The following is an 18,056-nucleotide window of genomic DNA, read 5'->3' as shown; positions in this document are numbered from 1 at the left end:
GCAGTGATCGCTGAGATCTTGGTTGAAGACAGCAGAGGTGTATTTAGAGGGAAGTTGGTTAGGATGATATCTATGAGGGTGCCCGTGTTTAAGGCTTTGGGGGGTACCTGGTAGGTTCATTGATAATTTGTGTGAGATTGAGGGCATCAAGTTTAGATTGTAGGATGGCTGGGGTGTTAAGCATGTTCCAGTTTAGGTCGCCTAGCAGCACGAGCTCTGAAGATAGATGGGGGGCAATCAGTTCACATATGGTGTCCAGAGCACAGCTGGGGGCAGAGGGTGGTCTATAGCAGGCGGCAACGGTGAGAGACTTGTTTTTAGAGAGGTGGATTTTTAAAAGTAGAAGTTCAAATTGTTTGGGTACAGACCTGGATAGTAGGACAGAACTCTGCAGGCTATCTTTGCAGTAGATTGCAACACCGGCCCCTTTGGCAGTTCTATCTTGTCTGAAAATGTTGTAGTTTGGAATTAAAATTTCTGAATTATGTTGGGGAGCCTTACTAAATATTGCATAAGTATTTTTGCCAAGACCCCTACTAGGAAATGTTTAATGTTACTATAACATTAGAAGCTAAGTAGCAACACTATATATATATATTTATGTTAATAACTATAATAGTTATGCTAAGCACTGACACCATAGGGTTTGCTTCTTTGTATTCAACTCCAGTATGAAAAACTCTTCCAATCGATCAGTGGTCAATTAATTAATTCCTTCATTAATTCAATATTTGAAATGCCATATAATTTATACTCCATTAAATTCATATTTCTGGTTTTTACCATTGATGGCCTCACAATCGAATCATGTCAACATTACAGGAGTGTGCATTAAAACAGTCCACATTCACAAGACTCATCCACTGATTAATTATTTCTACTATAACTGTAATAGTAGTTAGTCACATGAAACTATAACACTGTGTATGAATACGATTATGAAAGGTCTGGATGGACACTATAACACTCAGGACAAGGGGTGTCATGGTCAAACAAGACTTCACCACATGTCTTCACAGGTAGTGGTTAAAGACTGTTTCTAATTTCTCCTGATGTGACTTTGGGCTGCTCATTTTGCTTGACAAAGTCCTGAGAATAAACAACAAAAATTGCCATTAACATTATACTGATTTGGTAGCATTGAATCAACAGTGTTGTTACAAACACATGAGTGCTGTAGAGATGGTACTACATTGTTATTCCACTAGTGACCTCACCTCCAGCTCCTCCAATGAGGCGCTGCCATCCTCTACTTTCTGACGAATCCCATGGCTGAAGCTCATGTAGCGCTCCTGTCAGAAGACAGTGATGTTGTGTGGGAAAGCTTATATAGTTTGAGCATAGCTAGCTAATACGTAAACATTCTTTAGCACAGATAGTACATTTTCTCTCCTTGCAATGCCAACATACCTGGTAAAATAAGGTTAAGTCCATGATTAAATTAATTTACATATTGTCTTAGTACCTTGACCATCCCAGAGATTAAGTGAATACGTGAACAAATTAATTAATGAAAATTATGCCTCATTACCTTGACCATGCTGGTCATAACTCCTTCCTCTATGATCCTGACCGCGTTCCTCAGGCCGCGTGCAAAGGCGTCCATGGCTCCGACGTGGGCTATGAACAGGTCCTCCAGGTCTGTGGACTCCCTACGCACCTTAGCATCGAAGTTCAGACCCCCCGGCTGCAAACCACCCTGCTCTATCACAGTCTGGGGAGGATAAAACAATGTGGTTCCTGATGTCCATGGGGAACTGGTCTGTGTCCCAGCCCTGGTCAGGAGAACCCAGTTCTCTGCTGCCAATGACTGGAACGAACTACAAAAATCTCTGAAACTGGAAACACTTATCTCCCTCACCAGGTGTCAGAGTAGCTCACAGATCACAGCACCTGTACATAGCCCAAACAACTACCTCTTCCCCTACTGTATTTATTTATTTTGCTCCTTTGCACCCCAGTATTTCTACTTTGCACACTCATCTACTGTCAAATCTACCATTCCAGTGTTTTAATTGCTATATTGCATTTACTTCACCACCATGGCCTATTTATTGCCTTTACCTCCCTTATCTCACCTTATGTGCTCACATTGTATATATACTTATTTTTCTACTGTGTTTGTTTTACTCCATGTGTAACTCTGTTGTTAAATGTGTCGAACTGCTTTGCTTTATCTTGGCCAGGTCGCAGTTGTAAATGAGAACTTGTTCTCAACTTGCCTACCTGGTTAAATAAAGGTGAAATAATAAATAAATAAAAAACCTGTGTTGGAGTCCACAAAGCCCAGCATGCCAAACCTACACACCAGAACAACAGGCTTATTAGGTTAACTGGACTGGAACATCCAGATTACCAGGAATGACATCAACCACCCAGTCCAAAAAAGACCACTAGGCCCTACCCCCTATGCACTTCTGAAAGGTGTAAAGAATATGGTGAAAATTATAACTCCCCTATCATTACATCTACCCTATCGGAGGGCAATGTGGCGCATTAACATATTGATTCGACCTATCCAATCTCTCCAGACCTACACAAGTCCATCGAGGTAGAGAGCAGGTGATAGGGGGTCGGTTTGGGAAACATTAAAGTCAACATGACGATTTACACAGAGGCCAGGACGACGTCGTGTTCATAGGAATGCCCAGCCAGAGTGGTGTGGTTGGGTTCGATGCTCAGTTTGAAATGGCTGTCCAGGTCATAATGCTTCAGGAAGCCTATGACTCATTGCATCTATAAAAAGGTGAAACAGCAACATGTACAAAGACATGTAAGATGGAAATTAAAGGCATCAGAGATTTTCTGGCATCTAATTGTTAGATGTGGTTAGTAATGCAGATAAACTGACTCTTGAGGACCTCCATAGTTCAACAGTAACCACATAGTAGAACTTGTACTCTGATATACAATAACACAATCAGGTTATCATCTTGGCTACATCCAATCCTTTCTTCACCTGGGCCCCAGCATAGGCCAAAACATGGCAGTCAGGGTTGGCCGCTGCTCTATTCATGTACCTATGGTATTGGCAATAAATACAAATTCATTCAAAAGAAATGTAGGCTCTAAGTCGAATGGCAAAGAGATGGCGTCATCGTAAAATCTGGACAATTAGACATAAATATTGTGAAAAACAATGCATATAGCCAATAATATACCATATATTCTCTATTATACAGCCTACAACATATCACCAAGGAGAAGATAGGGTTGAAGTGCCAGTTTCTCATTGAACCCAAGCCTAAAGAGCCATGCAAACATCAGTAAGACTATGGTAAGGCTTTTAGGTGTATAACACAACATTAACATAATGTACACATTGTAAGGTGCTATCTCTTCCAATTTGAAGAGTGAAAATAACCTTTGGAGTGTAAAAATGACTAAGGTTGGTGAGGAAAGCTGACCTTGAGTGAGCGAACAGATTGCAGGTGACCCACAGCACCTTCACCCCAGTCCTATTCTGCAGCTGCAGGGCCAGGTCTGTCATCTCATCCAGGTTGCTGTTGGACTCCTCCAGAGTGCTTCCCTCAGGGGACATGTCCCTATACAACAGGATGGATAGGAGGGTAACAGAGATCAGTTAGTATACAATGACCATGGGTGAGAGAACAAGCATCTTGGACAGGTTCTACTTCTTTAAGGCATACATGAACACTCTATCCATGTCTCTACCAACGACCAAGAAGAGAAATTGATTTGATACTGTAGGAACAATGTGACAATACCTGTCGTGAAAGGTGCAGTACTTCACCTGAAAAGAACATACACATGAATCAATATAGTTTCTATATATTTTTTAAAAGCTGTACATTCTAAAATACAAAGTTTTAAAAGGTACATGATTTGGGTGGAAGCTCACTCACACCAAGTTTGGTGAAGAACTCAAAGGCTGCATGGAGGTAAAGGAGGTAGAGTCTCACTGTGCAACAGCAAGACAACAGACACTTCCATGACACCTGACAAACACAGCCCTTCTTTCAAGTTAGCCATAACCTACTTCTTCTGCATTGTAGTGTTGGAAACACAAGACGTCTCGATCTCCAGCATTGGGTACATATGGAATCTTCGCAATACATTAATCTCGGTTAACCCAGAACTAACTCGAACAGTGCTTGATTTGGGAAGGAGCTCACCGGAGCTGAGTACAAGTGTTGTGCCGAGAACACCCACCTTCCAGTGAACGCACTCAATTCTTCATTGCTGCGACTTGCTTGCTAGTTGAGATTTCTGATCACATAGGCTGCATTTCATTTACTTTTTTATGTCGGTTTGAACGGGGGGCACTTGTAATGTCTGCAGTTTTCGGGTTTGGCTATGTTTCAAGTGTATTAGTCTATAAATAAATCTCTTTGCCAAAATTCATCATCTCTCCCATGTCTTATTCGAATAGTAGTTGTTCTGAAATGTTTATTGCTTGCCTACATTTTACTCCCTCCACAGAAAGTATTTGACTCTAGCCACAAAATTAAGGAAATTAGAAGGGGGGTTTCACCAAGGTTATTTTCTTGCCTACCGAAATTCTCCCTCCCCTTCTAATTTCCTTAATTTTGTGGCTAGAATCAAATACTTTCTGTGGCACACACTACTGGTCAACATGAGCTACCAGAACGATTCTGAAGTTTGCCAAGCCTTGCAGTCCCAGGATAGAAGGGGGCGGGGAGAATTTAGGAAGGCAAGAAAATAGCGTTGCCGAAACCCTTCCCCCCTTATAATTTCCTTAATTATGTGGCTAGAGTCAAATACTTTCTAGAGAACAAACTTCACGTAGGCAATCGAAATGAACAATTAATGAATGTGTTATATTATACATAGAGGAAGAAGTCAAATGTAGGCAAGCAATAAACATTTCACAGCAACTACTAGTCAAATAATGGGAGATGATTTATTAACTAATACACTAAACAAATAGCCAAACCGAAAACTGCAGACATTACAAGTGCCCCCCCCCCCGCGATCAAACCGCCATAAAATATTTAAATGAAACGCAGCCTAACGTGATCACTGAGAGCTTCCTTGAAGAACACAAATAAAACATGCTTTCTGCTAATAAGATCAGTGAAATGTAGGCTAAACTGACAACGGAGTGAAGAGCAGAAATCTCAACTAGCAAGCAAGTCGCAGCAATGAAGAATTGAGTGTGTGCGCGTTCACGCGAAGGGGGGAGATGTTATGCACAATACCGGCACCTATTTCAGTTCAAATCAAGCAAAAATAAAACATTGCCTTGGAAAATCGGGTTTCCCTGCTAATATTGCAGAAACTTCACATGTATAAAGCATCTAACTGCAATGCACGACGAAAAACAATTTCAGTTGTTGTTTTGTAAATGAATGGAACTTCCAATCTCAGCTCTTGTTTGCAGGGTTCTTAGTGGTCAATTGCCACTGATTTAAAGCCTATATTGAGGAAGAAGTGTGCTATAATTGAAGCAAAGAATGATTACCAGCAAATAATGTTTCCGTAGCCATGTCAAATACGTTTAAGAACTTCAGATCTCTGAGTTTTCCCCTTGAAGTTCCACTTCGTCTTGATCCAAAATATGAAACTCAATTTTCACATCTACCACAAGGTGTCTCTGGTTTCCAGCAGAACACTAACCGTTTTAGATTTGTATCAAAATAGTCATTTTTGGTCCCGTTTGACATCAAAACCTACAAACTAGTCAGCTCTATCACCCTTCTTTGGTCAACGCTAAATGTCATTCCCAAATTCCGTGGTAGACTTTGGATCTGATAGGCTAATCTATACATTGCAACATTATTGCAGTCATTCACATTGTACGACCTCTTTAGGGCCCAATTTACTATAGTTCTAGTCTTCAGTAGCAAGATTATGAAGACAACCAGGCCTATGACTGGGTGAATCTCGAAAGGGCATGTTATAAATCAGGGTAAATAAGATTATATAACAATGTGCAAACAAACATTTAAGTGGGCCATACTATTATGCAGCCAGGGCATGTTCAAGATCTGATGTTTATTTCAATTACAATGGATCTTTTACAAAAAATCTGATGCAGAAACATCAACGAAAAAAGTAGTAAAGACAGGACCCACCATATACACAATTCCATAAATACATATTTACATACATTATAGTAGTAGTAGTAGTAGTATATAGAATCCAACAGAAATTTGGTCTGGAATTCCAGGTGGAAACTATCTGTCAGCAACAGAAAATATTTCTATGTGCACCTTTGAAGCCCTATATCATTGGGTATTCCAAAATGGCACCCTATTCCAGGGACTGGTCAAAAGTAGCATACTATGTAGGGAATAGGGTGCCATTTTGGATGTACACATTTTTCTCCCAGTATCCAATACAGTGCACAATGCAGTTTCCACAGCACATTATGAAACAATGTTTTGCATTGGTTACGGATTTTTTCCTATGTTACATACAGTCGTCCTTTTCATAAACAACACACATTTTTGCATAATATAATGGAAGGCAAAACAAATACCAGGCACTGTAGGATGGAGGCACTTGTGCACCTACTGTAACAAGACTGGTTTGGCATCGTGACATTTGGCACATGAAGGTGGTAGACAGTGGTCCTGTACTGTATGTGTGTGTGAGATGTTGGGAATCTGGGTACTAGTCAGTTTTCAATTCTGTCAATTCAATAACATTATTTAAAATGCAATGATTTGGAAATTACCCCATTCTTTTCAATTAAGTGTTTTCATTAATTAATTAAAATGAGTTCCTGAATTGACAATGGATCCATTCCCAGACCGTGGTGAGAATAAGGAGCAGTCTTTCTTTATGACTTGGTGGGACTGAGTTCTGGCTGTATGTCTATCTGTGTGAGCTCTTTCTTCTTCCTCCTCTTCTTCTTTTTGCCTCGGAAGGGCTTGCACAGGCAGCACAGGACGCAGGGTGAAGCCAGCAGGAGGAGAGGAGAGGCCACCAGCACGATGACACTGACACCAACCAGGATGCCCACCACCTGCCAAGAGGACAGGGTTCACACACACGCATGCACAAATGCACACACACACAGGGTGTTTAGCAGGAGGCCAATAAATGTGAATGCCACATACTTAATGTCAGGCCAATTACTGTCGTTTCAGGCATACAAGAAAACGTGATATAGCAAAACATAGATTTCCTGGTTTACTGGAGTGTAAAATGAGAAGAGTCACCTCACCTGTGTTCTGTTCCACATGACGGAGGCTCGGGAGTGGCCCAGCTTGTTCCTGCATGGCCCCTTATCATAGTGCCTCAGAAATATATCACCCTAAACATATAACAACAGTTATCATAGTGCCTCAGAAATATATCACCTTAACATATAACAACAGTTATCATAGTACCTCAGAAATATATCACTGTAACATATAACAACAGTTATCATAGTACCTCAGAAATATATCACTGTAACATATAACAACAGTTATCATAGTACCTGAGAAATATATCACTGTAACATATAACAACAGTTATCATAGTACCTCAGAAATATATCACCCTAAACATATAACAACAGTTATCATAGTACCTCAGAAATATATCACCCTAAACATATAACAACAGTTATCATAGTACCTCAGAAATATATCACTGTAACATATAACAACAGTTATCATAGTACCTCAGAAATATATCACCTTAACATATAACAGTTATCATAGTACCTCAGAAATATATCACCTTAACAGTTATCATAGTACCTCAGAAATATATCACCCTAAACATATAACAACAGTTATCATAGTACCTCAGAAATATTTCATCTTAACATATAACAACAGTTATCATAGTACCTCAGAAATATATCACCTTAACATAGAGGAATACAGTATCACCATTAACATACAACATGTAGGTTCAGACTTATTGAAGCATTTATAACTGTATGTGGACTTACATCCAGGTTCTGCAGACAGTACCAACAGAAGGTGTGTTTGCAGCTCTTACACAGCATCTGGGCACAGCCTTGGTTCCTCTCGATGTACACACCACACATGGGGCACTGCTTGATGGGCAGATCAGAGTCACTGCATGACCGGCCCCTAGCATGAAGGCTGGGGACAGGTGGGTGGAGAGGTGGGGGCGAGGTTGAGAGGTGGTGGGGGAGGTGAGGGAGAGTGGGTTCAGATAGAGAATTAGAATAAGAATGTTAATAATGTCTATACATTATAGTGTAAATGTAATTATATGGTGTTAGCAGGGTTAAACCATGGGAGCTGAGGCACAGACTGGCCTCTATATTTAGCACTAATGTTAATTGGGGGCTTAACTTAATTTATTTGGGAGAAGAAACTATGAGGGAACCAGTTGACTGAATACCATGGTAAGAAGGAATTGAATTAACTGCATTGTATTACTAAATGGACCAATAGTGTTAATCCCCCACAACAACATCAAACTGGCATTTTGTCTCTCATACTTTGGGGCTCAAATCTAAGATTTTAGAACACTTTCTGGTCTTGTCTGTTGTTATACTTTAGTTTATTAAATCCATCGACTCAAGGACATTTTCTCCAGTACGAGGCACTTCGCGTTGTCAAAGCAACAGAAATGGATTCACTGACTGACTCCCCTACTCCTCCCCTTTGGCAGGGACACAATGGCATTCCATTAAGCTTTACTCCACACCTTCCAATAACAAACACACACACACACACATTGAAGAGTGGAAGGGGTGGAATACTGTATGCAGCATAGAGAGAGAGACACCGACGGAATTTCTGAGGAACACACTGAGCACACTGTCTGTGGCACACCAGAAAAGGCCAAGACAACTGCCAACTACTGCTTCAATCAGATTTCATCAGTTTTTCTGTGACAATATTTTTTCCACCAAGGCGCTCTGACTGTGACTAACTGACCTGCTCTCTGAGGCAGATGATGATGTCATAGGCTGGTGCTCGGGGCAGGCGTGCCCGTCCTGCCAGGGCCCTCTACAGCCAGAGCAGAAGACGGTGTGGCAGGCTGGACAGGGAACGGACGTAGGCTGGCCCTCTGAGCTGGGCCCAACGCTGCAGACAGCCTGGCACTCCAGCACCGGGCACCATGCTCTACTAGGGTCCAGCTGCACCCCTGAAACATAACAAACCAATGATGTACATAAACACATATGTATGTACATATACAGGTAACTGACAAAATAAAGGAAACACTAGTAAATGAGGGATATAAAGTATATTGAAAGCAGGTTGTTCCACGCAGGTGTGGTTCCTGAGTTAATTAAGCTCTTAACATTCCATCATGCCTTGTTGCCTATTATTTGGGCTACCATGGCTCGAAGAGATCTCAGTGACTTTAAAAGAGGGGTCTCAAAGGATTATTTTCTCTGAAAAATAAGAATCTAACAGAATGATACCCAAAGCAAGGTATTAGATATAGAGGGTAGAGGATCCTAGATACGGGTGCCTTCAGAAAGTATTCACACCCCTTGACTTGTTCTACCTTTTGTTGTGTTACTGCCTGCATTTAAAAATTGAGATTGTGTCACTGGCCCCCACACCCACAAGTATATTATAAAAAAATACAAAAAATTGTACAAATTAATAAAAAATGAAAAGCTGAAATGTCTTGCATCAATAACTATTCAACCCATTTGTTATGGCAAGCCTAAATGAGTTCAGGAGTAAAAATGTGCTTAACAAGTCACATAATAAGTTGCATGGACTCACTCTGTGTGCAATAATAGTGTTTAACATGGTTTTTGAATGACTACCTCACCTCTGTATCCTACACATACAATTATCTGTAAGGTCCCTCTGTCGAGCAGTGAATTGGTAAAAAAATAACTCAGTTGCCAGAGAGGAAGGAAACTGCTCAGGTATTTTACCATGAGGCCAATGATGACTTTAAACCAGTTTAATTGTTTAATTGTTGTGATAGGAGAAAACTGAAGATGCATCAACAACATTGTAGCCTGTATAGAATACAAATATTCCAAAACATGCATCCTGTTCGCGATAAGGCACTAAATGTGGCAAAGAAAATAACTTTATCTCCTGAATACAAAGCATTATGTTAAGGGCAAATCCAACACAACACATCACTGAATACCACTCTTCATATTTTCAATGGTGGTGGCTGCATCATGTTATGGGTGTCATCGGCAAGGACTAGGGAGTTTTTTAGGATAACAATAAACGGAATAGAGCTAAGCACAGGCAAAATCTTAGAGAAAAACCTGGTTCAGTCTGCTTTCCAACAGACACAGAGAAAAATTCATCTTTCAGCAGGACAATAACCGAAAACATAAGGCCAAATATACACAACATTGGATGTTCCTGAATGGCCTATTTACAGTTTTGACTCAAATCATCTTGACAATCTATCGCAAGACTTGAAAATGGTTGTCTAGCAATGATCACAACCAACTTGACAGAGATTGAAGAATTTTAAAAAGAATCATGTGCAAATATTGTACAATCCAGGTGTGCAAAGCTCTTAGAGACCTACCCAGAAAGACTCACAGGTGTAATCGATGCCAAAGGTGATTCTAACATGTACTGAGTCAGGGGGTTAAATACTAATGTTTTTCTAGTGTTTTTTATTTTATTTTTTACAAATGTTTGAATGTTTCTTCCACTCTGACATTACAGAGTATTTTGTGTAGATCGTTGACAACAATTACAATTAAATCCATTTGAATCCCACTTTGTAAAAAGTCAAGGGGTGTGAATACTTTCTGAAGGAAAGTATCCTAGATGTATCCTATATGTATCCTATCCTAGATGTATCCTATCCTAGATGTATCCTATCCTAGATGTATCCTATCCTAGATGTACCAGGGCAGGGTTTTCAGTGGGGTTTCTAACTGCTTTCGTAACAAAGGCACATTCCATGTTATCCTTTATCAGGGTAGCACCATGAGAACATGTTTTTGTGCACTTTGTTCCTAGATCCAATTTTTATGGTATTTGATTTATGACTGAACGGTGACTAATATTGGTTTCAGTGTGTTGTTGTTTCAAGGCAAACCAACCAACCTCAGATTCCAATTTGTAAATGTTAAACCAGCCGGGACCTTTTCTACACTGTTTTCTTCTCTTCAAGCTCTTAGAAATGACTTTTGTCTCTAAACTAAAGCCAACAACAACAAACCATATTTCTTCACCAACAAAAACTGCGGACAGACAGAGCAATAACGACTTCATAATTTCCAGTAATTCTTAAACTGCTATTTATAAATCGCCTTATGGTATTCTGGTAGCTTGACGAACCGTCTAGCAGTTACTAAAGTTACAAGAACCTTTCAGCTGGACTGGGACGGGGTGGGAGGGAGTCAAGATAAGGACTAGAGGGAGACCTGAAATAGCCTGGTTGCCGTGACAGCCAGTCACCTCCCCAGCATGTTAATGCTAATGAACAGTACCGTACCTCGTTCAAACTCCAGCCGCTGGTACAGCTCGACCTGATCCGCAGAAGCAAAACAGGCTATCTGCAAAACAACACAAATGAAACAGAATTGATCACGTCTGTGATTATGTCTTAAAATCAAAGGACGACCATCCTGGTCCCAGATCAGTTTGTGCTGTATAGCCAACTTCTATGGTCATTGTTACAAACAGATCTGAGACCAGGCTCTAATGTAATGCATTCCACAGAAATGAAATGTATTGCATTCTATAGAAATGCAGAAATTAACGCAGGGATAATAATTTCAAGAGAAGAGGTGTTGATTACCAAACTCGCTGACCTGACTGCAACACTACATTGGCCTGTGCTGTAGGCCATTTACACCTTACAAATTCATCTTAACCAACGGTACCCAACCCTACTATTGGTAACAGGCAAATACATATGAGTGTAATAGTGTAACCGATGTGAAATGGCTAGCCAATTAGCGGTGGTGCGCGCTAATAGCGTTTCAATCGGTGACGTCACTCGCTCTGAGACCTGAAGTAGTGGTTCCCCTTGCTCTGCAAGGGCCGCGGCTTTTGTGGAGCGATGGGTAACGATGCTTCGAGGGTGACTGTTGATGTGTGCAGAGGGTCCCTGGTTCGAGCCCAGGTTGGGGCGAGGAGAGGGAAGGAAGCTATACTTTTACAATAGCAAAGTAGCAGTGTAATAGTCAAATGGTCTAAACATTGATGTGAACCAGTGGTTCTTTGAATGTGTCCAAAATGGCACCCTATTCCCTATATAATTCCCCATGGGCCCTGGTCAAAAGTAGTGCACTATAAAGGGAATAGGGTGTTATTTGAGTAGCAGACACAATAGAACATCCAGTATAACCCTAGTACCTCTGAGTGGAGTAGGACTCCTGTCCTCAGACAAGCCATGTCTGGACATGTGACTGGGCTGCCCCCACCCTCCTGGATGGCCAGCTGAACATACTGCTGCAGACACTGAGGGGACAGACAACCAATGACATAAACACAGATGTGAATAATATGTATGTCTATGGACAGAACCAGAGAGGAGGGCCATGTTCAGCAGCGCACAACATTGTGAAATGTTCCCGAACAAACATGCCTCTCTGTAGCCATGTAGAGTAAGGAATCACGTCAGTTCTGATCATTACATGTTTATCTACAACATTCCACAACGTTCACCTACTAAAAGTGGCCCTGGATTGATGTTGATGTTGACAGTATCTGAGATATACAGTAACTAGCACTTGAACTAGACTCGTCTCTAACAAACGATTTGATGCTAAAGACAAAGCAGCCAGAAAATGCAGTCCTGCGAGTCTGTTCATGCAAAAACCTGCCGTTTTGTTTGTCAGAAGAGTCACACCAAGCCTCACCCAGCTACTGTAGCAACAGCAGAATACAGAAGGCATGGGGTTTATTGTCAATACCAGTGTTGTGTTGACAGTATCTCTCTATGGCTGTGTCCCAAATGGCATCGTATTCCCTATATAGTGCACGACTTTCCAGGCCTCATAGGGATGCACCCTATGTTTGACCTTGGCCTAGCAACTCAGACTGCTGCTCCGAGCGACGCCAGCAGCCAGGCAGAGATTAGCACCTGCCAACCCCACGCCAGGATATCTCACTCTCTGTGTCAAGGCACATCACCTCCACCTCCGTGCGGATGGATACAGGCTGACTGAACACCAATCAATAGAAAGTCAGCTACAGTACTGCCTGCCAGAGATAAAAGTGAAAGAGAAACTAAATGCTTTCAGGAAAGCAGTGATTAAATATATATTTTTAGATATGTCCTGTTGTTTGAAAGCTGAGTCTTGTTGAATGAAAACAGAGGGAGAATAGAAAATACAGGCATTTTCCTGCCCAGTATCAGATACGAGAAGAGAAGTTATGACAGGTTTGTGTTGTCTACCTACCGGGGTGCAGAAGACACAGTCACAGGTGTGCAGCGTGCTGGTTGCTGCTGAGGGGTGCTCACTAAGGCACAGCTTGCAGTAGACCACCACATCAGGCTGGGTGGAGGAGGCCACTACAGCCCCGGCCTGGCCCAGAGGCTGCGCTGAACTGCTGTTGGCTATGGGGCCCTGACCCTGGCTCTGGCCCTGGTCTGGACTGCTGTTGTTGGCCATGGGGGGAGCAGAGCGGTCAGTCAGCACTGCCTGGAAGCTTCTCTTAGCCCTTCTGCTGGAGGAAGTGTGGAGGGCTGTGCTCCATGATCTGGTGGATGGTGGAGAACAGAAGACAAGCAGTCAGCCGATAACCTCGCCAGTCCCCACATCATGTAGTTGTGTTTAAAACAGCTGATAGCCTCGCCAGTCTCCACATCATATAATGGTGTTTAGAACAGATGATAGCCTCGCCAGTCTCCACATCATATAATGGTGTTTAGAACAGCTGATAGCCTCGCCAGTCTCCACATCATATAATGGTGTTTAAAACAGATGATAGCCTCGCCAGTCTCCACATCATATAATGGTGTTTAAAACAGATGATAGCCTGGCCAGTCTCCACATCATATAATGGTGTTTAGAACAGCTGATAGCCTCGCCAGTCTCCACATCATATAATGGTGTTTAAAACAGATGATAGCCTCGCCAGTCTCCACATCATATAGTGGTGTTTAAAACAGCTGATAGCCTCGCCAGTCGCCACATCATATAATGGTGTTTAAAACAGCTGATAGCCTCGCCAGTCGCCACATCATATAATGGTGTTTAAAACAGCTGATAGCCTCGCCAGTCCCCACATCATAAAATGGTGTTAAAACAGCTGAGAGGATTAGAGACTAATTCCAGGTTTCTTCCCAAATAGTGCACTACTTTTAACCAGGCCCCGGACATATGATTATCACTTCCTATTAATGAACAGAGGAGCCATTACTCCCCCTCCTTCCAGCAGTATTAGTGCGTGTAGCCGTTGGTAACATGGCTGTTTTACATTGGTATCTACGGTGCAACACTTCTACAGCGCAACACAAAATCATGGGTAATATCTTTGCGTCTTTGCAATAGACGAACAAGAGAAGAGGTGTTATCCCTTTTACCAATAAAATGTGTCTTTCAGGTTTCGCCAGAAGGAAAATATTAATTTCAGAATTCATTGAAGAGCAGGAAACTCGTGGTGCTGTTGCCAATTGACCCATTTCACATGTTCTGGGCTAATCCAGGCTAGAAAAGAGGGCAAAGTCTAACTAAGAGGTCTAACTGTAGCTCAGGTCATCTGATGTTGGGCCCTGTGAAAGAGTACAAACCCAGAGCCAATATCTCTGCCCTCAAATCCAATGAGGAAAAATAAAGAATTAAGTAGTAAAATAGATTTAGCACTAAAGAATGAGTGGCTAAAAAGCTGATGATTATGCATGTGTCTATCTACAGTTTCTCATTCTCCACACAAAGTGCAGTTGCTGTTTAAATTGGCAGGCAAATTTAAACCAGCCAAATCAATAGAGCCAACATCACTGTCCTAAATTTACTGTGCTCCTCTATCTAAAATTGATTTATGGCACACGTGCAAAACACTGACACTTGCACTTCAATGTGCACATTTTATTTCTGCACGGTCATTCTTTCTCTCTGTCCCATAGGAGTGAAGCACTTCTGTATTGTGGTGGAGACTGGAGTGCAGGGTGAAGACATCTGACAATGCTGCCTACTTCTGTCAGTCTGTCTGTTCGTCAGAGTCAGTCTGCCTGCCTGTCAGTCTGTCTGTCCTACCATAACAGGAAGGTAGCAGTAGCAAACAGACCTGTTGTGCTAAAGACCAATGGTGCTTTATCAGTTTCCTCGATCTCTCCGCCTTGAAAGTGCCTCACCCTTTTGTTGTCTTGATGAAATATTGCAACCTGCAAAGTGATACAAATGGAGGAAAGGATCACCAATGTCACTGGAGTGTTTGGATCCAGCCATTGACACCACAAACAGGAGTATGGGGGTCAGCTGGAGTGAACCGCTAGCTTGTAGCATACAACAACAACAACAACAACAAATGTTTTATATCATCATCATGATGTAGACAAGCTTTTATTAACTAACCATACCAATTTGTAAGTCGCTCTGGATAAGAGCGTCTGCTAAATGACTTAAATGTAAATGTAATAAGGCCTTTGCTTTGACTAACAGCAGCTTTCCCATTATAGTGAGTTCTGTTTCTAACCATACTGTAGGCATTCTCCATGGATCAAAATCTAGGTTGAATGCCTGCCAGGGATCAAAGCCTCATTGTCCAGCACACAAGCAAAAACGGAAAACCAGCTCAACTCGGTGAATAGTTGCCATACATACAGAGTGACTGGCTGTGTTCTGTTGGAAGGCGGCATGTGGGCCTGGGCCTATGCTCCCATACTTACAATCCTGTGTGTGTGTGTGTGTGTGTGTGTGTGTGTGTGTGTGTGTGTGTGTGTGTGTGTGTGTGTGTGTGTGAGAGAGAGAGCAAGCGAGAGAAAGTGAGAGAAAGAAAGACATTCATCTTGCTGCAGTTAATGCGGGTCTAAATGTCAAATTGTTTCTACTCCAATTCCTATGAAACTGCAGTTTAATTGAATCAAAGAATCAAACAAAACCATCATTTTGTTTATTTCTGTGCTACTACCAAACACTGTATTTATGTTGTTGTACAAACTACAGTAAATGGGAGTGACAACCTCTTTATGAGGGTATGCCCCTGATAAAATATATTCTTCATCCAGAATTCATAGAGGAATAATCTGAAATATACTCATTGTTCGCATGTAGCAGACAGCAGAAGAATACAAGATGAGCTTGACTGACACAATTTCACCTTCCAATGTTGTAGCTATACTGACATAGGTCCACATTGAAATTCTGCAACATACGCACATTAAACCATTCCTTACACTGAAAATTACATTCAAATGCCACACAGATGTCACAATAAATACGGAAACACTAGAAAAAAAAACAGAGAGGGGGGGAGAGAGAAAGAGAGACCTACCTCCACGGTCAGGTCGCCTACTGCGTGTAGCCTACGAGCTGCTTCTGTCCAGATTAACAGCCGCAGTGCTTTTACTAGGACACAGACGCATCTGTTGATACACAGTCACCTACAAAACACCTCCACTCGGGCGCCACGATATTCACACAAGCACCACCCATTTACCTCTTCCTTGCAACTGCACTAGACACACCTCCCTGCCTGGCCTACAGTCACCAACGCAATCAGTGTTGGCAAGCACAGTCAGTCCCGTGTTTCCAGATGGACGGGTGTGTGTAGTATTGTTCCGCAAACGATGCTCTTGCTGCCCTGCCTGCTGCTTGCTTGACCAGGAAGTGGTAGGCTATTGGTGGAATGTCCTCGAGCCTGCCCCGGCGGCTTGCATAGAATAAAAGCAAAAGCAAAAATCTACAAGCACCTCCCTGCCTGGCCTACAGTCACCAACGCAATCAGTGTTGGCAAGCACAGTCAGTCCCGTGTTTCCAGATGGACGGGTGTGTGTAGTATTGTTCCGCAAACGATGCTCTTGCTGCCCTGCCTGCTGCTTGCTTGACCAGGAAGTGGTAGGCTATTGGTGGAATGTCCTCGAGCCTGCCCCGGCGGCTTGCATAGAATAAAAGCAAAAGCAAAAACCTACAAGCATCTTCCCTCACCTCAGGAGTTCGTCCTTTTTGACTACATAATAATGAATGTTATTGTTACAAATCCACAGAAGCTTCTCTTGTGATATCTCCTGGTCGGGTAGAATATCACAGTAAATGTTTTTACTTTCGATAATCGGGGTTTGCTCGTCAATAGCTCTCCGACGGAAGGTGCTAGGATGATGAGAGTGACAAATATAGAATTGGATGACGGTAGAGAGCAATGTACACACTATGTTTTTACCGATAGTCAAACTCTTCCCTTCACAGAGCCGAGAAGGATGCAATATACTGTTTCCTGGTGCTCGGATGGTTTGAGGACCATCGTAAAAGTGCAATATCGGTGATTGCATGTGAGCAAAAATATATATGTTTTTACATTCCAATTCAGGAGGGTTAGCCCTATATGAAGATTACACACACTGCATAGGGACTCCAGTCACTAAGGGACCAAGCATTTTATTAGTTACCTCTAACTACTAAGGGCTTTTGACCCATTTACAAGGATACTTTTTAAAAGCCTCCTATCTAGGTGAAATGGAGATGTAAAACCACATCATGTGAAGTAACTGCTCATTCATCCATGCTACATTAATTAGTTCTGATTTTATAGGTATATTTATTGTGATTAGGTCTGACCTTCAATACCTTCCTATCCATACGGGCTACAGATCTACAGACAATGGTGATGAGTTCCTTCACCTCTCTTATCAAAGCTCTATCAAAGATCTTTTATAAAAAATGTAATTCCTCCCCTTTGATTCTCTATAAATATTTGTCTTATTACAGCTTTAGATGTTAATTCAATAGCTTCCTATCTACATAACATATACATCTAAAAACCACTTGTGGTTATGTCTCTGACCACCCTCGTCCATAGTAGTCTACACACATTAGAATTGCAATTTTTATTTACTGATATTACATAAATATATGATAGGTCTAATTTTCAATAGTTCACTGTCCATATGAGTTACAGACCAACATACAAGTGTGTTGGGTTCAATGGGTTTCATCAAATGTACACCTTCATATTTTTTTTTAAATGGCTCACCTTTGATTTTCTAAAAATGTATCACCAAGTACAGCTGTGGTTATCAATTCATGTACAGATCTA

General features: G+C 41.7%; 1 protein-coding gene and 1 pseudogene across 7 annotated transcripts; both read right to left on the bottom strand.

Annotated features, from left to right (window-relative positions):
* Positions 1-105: 105 nt before the first annotated feature.
* Positions 106-4,059, bottom strand: LOC115121376 (uncharacterized; annotated as a pseudogene).
* Positions 4,060-5,960: 1,901 nt separating this feature from the next.
* Positions 5,961-17,221, bottom strand: LOC115121377 (E3 ubiquitin-protein ligase RNF144B-like). 7 transcript variants are annotated; one of them, XM_029650452.1, is made up of 10 exons: positions 16,464-16,945; positions 16,299-16,372; positions 15,093-15,189; positions 13,265-13,565; positions 12,216-12,320; positions 11,350-11,410; positions 8,841-9,051; positions 7,877-8,033; positions 7,157-7,246; positions 5,961-6,955 (listed from the first exon to the last, which is right to left on the bottom strand). In XM_029650452.1, the coding sequence occupies exons 4-10, from the start codon at positions 13,475-13,477 to the stop codon at positions 6,770-6,772; spliced, it is 1,023 nt and encodes a 340-aa protein (XP_029506312.1). In that variant the 5' UTR covers positions 13,478-13,565; positions 15,093-15,189; positions 16,299-16,372; positions 16,464-16,945; the 3' UTR covers positions 5,961-6,769. The 7 variants fall into 7 exon arrangements, with proteins under 7 accessions (XP_029506312.1, XP_064864836.1, XP_029506314.1 ...); XM_065008764.1 differs by having other exon boundaries at positions 16,299-16,945; XM_029650454.1 differs by lacking the exon at positions 15,093-15,189.
* Between the last annotated feature and the right edge of the window lie 835 nt (positions 17,222-18,056).

Source organism: Oncorhynchus nerka, linkage group LG3, assembly GCF_034236695.1.
Source record: "Oncorhynchus nerka isolate Pitt River linkage group LG3, Oner_Uvic_2.0, whole genome shotgun sequence".
NCBI lineage: Eukaryota > Metazoa > Chordata > Actinopteri > Salmoniformes > Salmonidae > Oncorhynchus > Oncorhynchus nerka.
Note: the sequence above shows the minus strand (reverse complement) of the source record. Positions and strands in the feature narration are given on the sequence as shown.

Excerpts from the sequence above, each read along its gene's own strand:
- LOC115121377 (XM_029650455.2), bottom strand. The coding sequence starts at position 13,477 with ATGGCCAACAACAGCAGTCCAGACCAGGGCCAGAGCCAGGGTCAGGGC. Across the intron at positions 11,411-12,215 it reads GAGTCCTACTCCACTCAGAG|ATAGCCTGTTTTGCTTCTGC; the intron begins GTACTAGGGTTA and ends GTTGTTTTGCAG. Across the intron at positions 7,247-7,876 it reads ACTGTCTGCAGAACCTGGAT|GGTGATATATTTCTGAGGCA; the intron begins GTAAGTCCACAT and ends TTATATGTTTAG.